The following is a 5,479-nucleotide window of genomic DNA, read 5'->3' on the forward strand; positions in this document are numbered from 1 at the left end:
GGTCCGAGCTGCAGCAGCAGGCAGGGCCGCCGAACCGCCCTGGGAGCTTCTCCCCCCACGTCCAGCACAGGTTTCAGTTGCGTCTCAAAGCGCCTGCGAAGCCGAGCGGGAGCCTTGGGTGGGTTTAACCCGGTGGGACGGGGCCCCTGGTGCTGAACGCGGCCCCCAGCCAGGCAGGCAGCAGAGCTGTCGGGCACAGCAGCAGCAGGAGGGGCCCGAGCGATGCTTGTGCTCGGGGCACGTTGTTCGTGGCAGTTTCACAGCTTGACCTTTGCTCGCCGCAGCCAAGCTCTGCAGAACACAGCAGGTTTCTCCTCATCACCCCGGCGCAAACGGGTCTAAGCAAGGCAGCAAAAAAAGAGCACTGGTTAGGGGAGAGAGAAGCTGGGCTCTGCAGCAGAGTCGGTTTGATTCAACCCGATCTCGTTGCTACAGAGAGGCTGCACCATGGAAATGGCCCTGAAGAATTCCCCACGAGGAAGAGCAATGAGGTAAAACAGTTTCTGACGATAATTTTGCCGGGTCTTGTTTTCTCTACAAGAAGCCCAGACACAGCACAAGCCCAGACACAGCACTTGGGTCACACACTTGCTGGGCTCTGCAGCAGAGTCGGTTTGATTCAACCCGATCTCGTTGCTACAGAGAGGCTGCACCATGGAAATGGCCCTGAAGAATTCCCCACGAGGAAGAGCAATGAGGTAAAACAGTTTCTGACGATAATTTTGCCGGGTCTTGTTTTCTCTACAAGAAGCCCAGACACAGCACTTGGGTCACACACTTGCAGTGTTGAACTGTGTCCACCTTCTGCCACCTACCCCGGTGCCTGCCGGGCAGCCTCTTCCACAGGAGACATGAGCAGAAGGAGATCCTGGAGACACCACGGTTGCTGGTGGGCAAGGCAAACTGCTGGAGAAGACACTCCTGAGAGGAGGGATTTCTGCTTTGGCTTTCCCTGACTCTGAAGAGCAGCTCTGGCTCTTGGCTCCTTCCCCAGCTGCTGGCGGGCTGGCAGCAGCGCCGGCTCGGCAGGCACGGAGCACTGCAGTAGCTGTCCCGGCTGCTCATCCCTCTGCAGCCTCAAAACCCAAGCCCCAACTAACTCATCAAGCTCCTTGCTCTCTGTCTCTGGGATGAAGCTGCAACTGGAGAACTTCACCCTACCCAGACAGATGCTTTGCAGCACAGAGAGAGCTTGTGTGCAGTGACTGCCAGGCGCTGAAAACGTTTATTCAGCTGGGATAGATTCCCAGGGGAACTTGGGGATATTGGAGACCCCTCTGCTTCCTGCACAGGGACTTCCCTTCATCTTTTGTTGGAAGGGAGGAAGTTTAGAAAGCTCCTCTGCACGTTTGACCTCTGAGGAGATGGTGAGATCTCAGCGTGCTGGGTACGTCGCTGCGCTGCTGGAAGCTGCTCTGGTGCCACTGCAGCCACGTCTGGGGAAGAACCTCTGCAGAACAGGGCTCCAGAGCCCTGCCACGCTCCTCCAGCCTGCACCCGCTGCTGTAATTTCAGGGGATTACACGAAACCAAGTCAGCTCTGAGGACGGCAGGCACTTCGGAGATAATGTCATCCCAGGGCGCGCACCCGGGGTTTAAAACACACCAGCAGCACGTGCGGAGCCGGCAGCAAAACGTTCCCATACAAAAGCCCTTTCCCACAGTTCGCTGATCCCTTCTCCCAGCGCAGCCGGGCTCGGACGGGGCTCCCCAGCCCCCCCAGGTGCGGGCTCCTCCCCGCCCAGCCCCGCAGGCCCCCGGGAGGCACCGGCCCCGCGCACACACCCACGCTTCTGCAGAGAAAATTCCCCTCGAGTCCCCCAGGAGGTCGAATTTCTCCGTCTGCTCCACTTCCCTTCCTCTTAATCACGCTCTCCACCTCGAAGGTGTTTTTCCAGATGAGTAATCCGCAGGCTGCTGCAATCAGGACGGGATCTCTCCTTCACAGGAGCATTAGCATATGACTATTTAAAACCTCCCGGGGTGGCTCTGCAACGCTTCCCGGAGATCAGGCTTGAGGAAAACAGGCACTATTGGCTTCCCCCCTCACAAGGGCTCTAGTTGAAGAGCAAGAGACATGGAATAGTTAATCCAAATCTTTCTGCAGTTGCTTGTAAGTTAGTGCTTTACAAACACTGTGTGAGGAGAGCACAGTCAAGTTATTCTGACATTCACAGAAAGTTTGAATGACACTCAATATTTCTGGAAGGTTCCTCTTCCTCAGGAAGACACATCTCCTGGCCTTGTCAGAGCAGTCTCCCTGCAGTGGAAGCCCTTCCATGTTTATTTTTGCTGCGAATGTCTCAGATTAGTAAAGAGTTTGAAACTGATTATTTTTAAAACATGAAAGAAGGTTGTGCTCATGCAGGAGATGTTAAGTGATACCTGCCCAGCCAGGACCTTCTTCCACAGCCTGCTGCTGCCTTTTGGGCTGCTCCTCCTGCTGTACATCACACCCAGCTGTCACCTCAGGACTAGTCTAGATCAGTTCTGCACCCAGTAACTACAGGTGTCTTGTTTTCCCATTGAAACTACATATAATTACCACAGAGGTGTATTTTTCTATGACCCAGAGAGATGCACTTCACTCGTGGGCAGTCAACACAGCTTCAAAAAGAACAGTGCAACATGTTCCCCTCCAGCCACCCCAAGTTGCAGGGCATGGGATGTCTGAAGTTTTCTCAGGGGACTTTTGGTCCATGATTCCTCAGCCAGGGACCAGCTGACAAGACCTGAAACATGGGTGTGGATAGTCAAATGATCTGGTATTTTCCCCAGGAAAAAAAGCCAATCCCTGGAATACACTGGATGAAAAGCTCATTAAGAGAAAACACAACTCACAGGTGCATGGAAGGGTTTCAAAATTTATTAAGTTGACACAGTGAACAATTCAAGGATCTTTAAAACGTGAGAGTTAAGAAACAAAGTTTAGGTCACATATTTAGAAAAAAGACATTTATTGTATTACAAAGAGATAAACCCAAAAACATTTGCTCTGGTAAAAACCCATCAATGTTGGTCCCTGCTTGAGGTGGGGATGGTGTAACAGAACTTCTTAAAAAGGAGCACCTGGAATGATGTGACCAGTTCTGAACTGCTCACACTGTAGTTTCTTCTCACAGCAGCCTGACTTGTTGCTCTACAGTAAACAAGTAAAGAAGAGTCCAGCCCAGTGCTACAGTCAGCAGAGTCTTCTGCAGACAGAGCTCAGAGCCTCCTGTGAGCAAAGCAGTTTGACCTGTGCTCACCTTCCTTCTCTTAGCGAGAGGGAACCACTTATGCCACAAAGCAAAACTGTCATGATGCTCCCAACAGTGTCACAGGAACAGGGAAAACCAAAATACATTCTAAGGAAGAGTCTTTCAAGCTAAGCATCACTTTTTACTCCAACCAAGAAGAGATTCTAGTGGCAGAGGAAGAGAGTCAAGCCACCAGACCAGGCTGACAGTGTCCCCTCGCTGCCACCTCCAGCAAGTGCCCCAGGACAGCACGTGTGGGAAAGAAGCAAAAACACAATTTCAGGCTCCTCTGTCACTGGCCAGAACTTCAGGCAGAGCTTTTGCACCCACTGTCAGCCCTGACTCTGCAGATGCCTATCCAGGAACTGGGAGTAGCAGTCCAGGGAGCAGAAGTAGCAGATGATGGGTGCTTCTGTACCGCCCATGTTGTCCACCAGGACCACGGTGTGAGCCACGTGATGGAGATTCATGGTCACTGTGATCTGGATGAAGCTGCTCAGACAGGCCCTCCCACACTGGCAGGTTTTAGCCACTTCCAGATCTTCACAAAGGTGAGAGGGAAGGAGATGACAACCATAAGGGATTCTGTTGAACAAGAGCAGCAAGTGTGAATGCACTCCAGAATTAAACCCCTGCAACACACACAGTGACACACCACCTGCACCACTTGGCAGAAACAACTTCTGAGATCATCAGCAAGGTAAATCTGAAGCTTTGCCACTTAGTGTTGAACTGGTCAGGAATTAGACAGCACTTTGCACAACAGTCACTAAAAACATGCAACCATGTTATTGACTCCCAACTGCCAAGGGCCTGAACTCCAGAAGACACTGGAGGAGAACCAGGGAGTTCACACAAATTGTAACAGCCTGTGTCACAGCAATAGAGAATTAACAGGATTAGAAAGATTAAGAATCATGAGACAACTGGGCACATATCTGCTCTTCCCTCACACTAGCCAGGAAGATCACTGTTATTTCCCCCTGGCCTGGCAAAGCACCTACATTTGACTCCTCACTCTCTACCACGAAGCAGCAATTGTAGTGTAAAAACACTAGATCCAGAGAAAACAGGAGATCAAATGAGCCTTTTTACAGCAGTGCTACATTGCAGGCAGTAAGTTAAGGTCCTCTTGATACATTCCTCTTTTTGTCTCTCGTGTCAACAATGACATCCAGAGACAAGAACCAGAACTGCTTCTTTTTAAATCCACAGCAGAGTGTGTTTGTGTGTTGTGTTTGGGGTACAAAACACCCGATTTCCCTGAAGTATTGTGTTGATACACCCAGTGTGGGTATGGCCAGTGCCCAGCTGTCACCCCACTCACAGAGCAGGGCTTGCTGACTCACCCCTGACTACACCTACACATTCCCACTTCTCTCTCTCCACACCATCATTCACATAGCTAAGGCTCCTCTGGGATTTTTTTTTGTCACCACCTCAATTTCAGAACACCCTTTTTTTCCGGTCAGGAAAAGCATAATCACAGCTCTGGTACTTGCCCAGAATGCCACTATGAAGACTGACTGATTTCCAAACATTTGCTTTCACATCTTCCCTCCTCCTGTTTCCTTCCTTTCTCAAGGTTTCTACAGCCCATCACCACTCCTGTTTCTTGTTCCTTGTTAACTCCCACCTCCAGTGAATGTCAGACACTGTTGCCCACTTGTTAGACTTTTTTTTAATTTTTCTTTTCCATTTAAGAGAATCAGGGCCACTCTGACCAATGCTGTCCCAGACCCACAGGCAAGGGACTCTTTCCATTGTCCTGTGTCTCACAGGGGATTCCTGGAGCAGAAAGCCCTTGGAGTTCTGTGTGGTGCCATTTTCCTGGAGCCTGCTGCAGAGGGGGCAGGGATTGGGTTGATGACAGGGTAACTTCAGGTGCTCCAGTAACAAAACTGAGCATCAAAATGTGACCAGTGTTGAGGGATTAGATGCTCCAGAAAAAACCAAACAACAAAGCATGCCTTAACAGGATATATCAAAACCACTGCAATTTCTATGAAGTTGGGAAAGGAGACACGTGGAGTTTAATTACTCTAACAGTATCAGCAAGGTCAGAAGTGGATGAGATTTGAAGCAGAACACTTGGCTACTCAGCTCATTTCCAGGGTGTGCCCCACATGCCAGTGGACACCTTCAGCACAGCTTTATGGGGCACTCCTCACCCCCAAGGCAGGAACGGGCACAGAAGGCAGATTAGGAGCACTGCAAGCCTGTCTTTCCTCCTTTCTTCT

General features: G+C 50.7%; 2 protein-coding genes across 2 annotated transcripts in view; both read right to left on the minus strand.

Annotated features, from left to right (window-relative positions):
• The window catches only part of MGAT2 (mannosyl (alpha-1,6-)-glycoprotein beta-1,2-N-acetylglucosaminyltransferase), a 5,360-nt gene extending 2,059 nt beyond the window's left edge, over positions 1-3,301 (minus strand). The window contains exons 1-2 of the mRNA XM_010004399.1: positions 3,249-3,301; positions 1,090-1,157 (exon numbers count right to left, since the gene is read on the minus strand). Coding sequence (XP_010002701.1) covers positions 1,090-1,157; positions 3,249-3,301 — 121 coding nt within the window. The remainder of the gene's footprint in view (positions 1-1,089; positions 1,158-3,248) is intronic.
• Positions 3,302-3,571: 270 nt separating this feature from the next.
• The window catches only part of LRR1 (leucine rich repeat protein 1), a gene marked incomplete at its 5' end in the record, with an annotated part of 3,639 nt that continues 1,731 nt past the window's right edge, over positions 3,572-5,479 (minus strand). Inside the window, one exon of the mRNA XM_010004409.1 lies at positions 3,572-3,824. Within this exon, the coding sequence (XP_010002711.1) occupies positions 3,572-3,824 (253 nt within the window). The remainder of the gene's footprint in view (positions 3,825-5,479) is intronic.

The sequence above is a fragment of the Chaetura pelagica genome, unplaced genomic scaffold (genome assembly GCF_000747805.2).
Source record: "Chaetura pelagica isolate M959 unplaced genomic scaffold, ChaPel_1.0 scaffold141, whole genome shotgun sequence".
NCBI classification, from domain to species: domain Eukaryota; kingdom Metazoa; phylum Chordata; class Aves; order Apodiformes; family Apodidae; genus Chaetura; species Chaetura pelagica.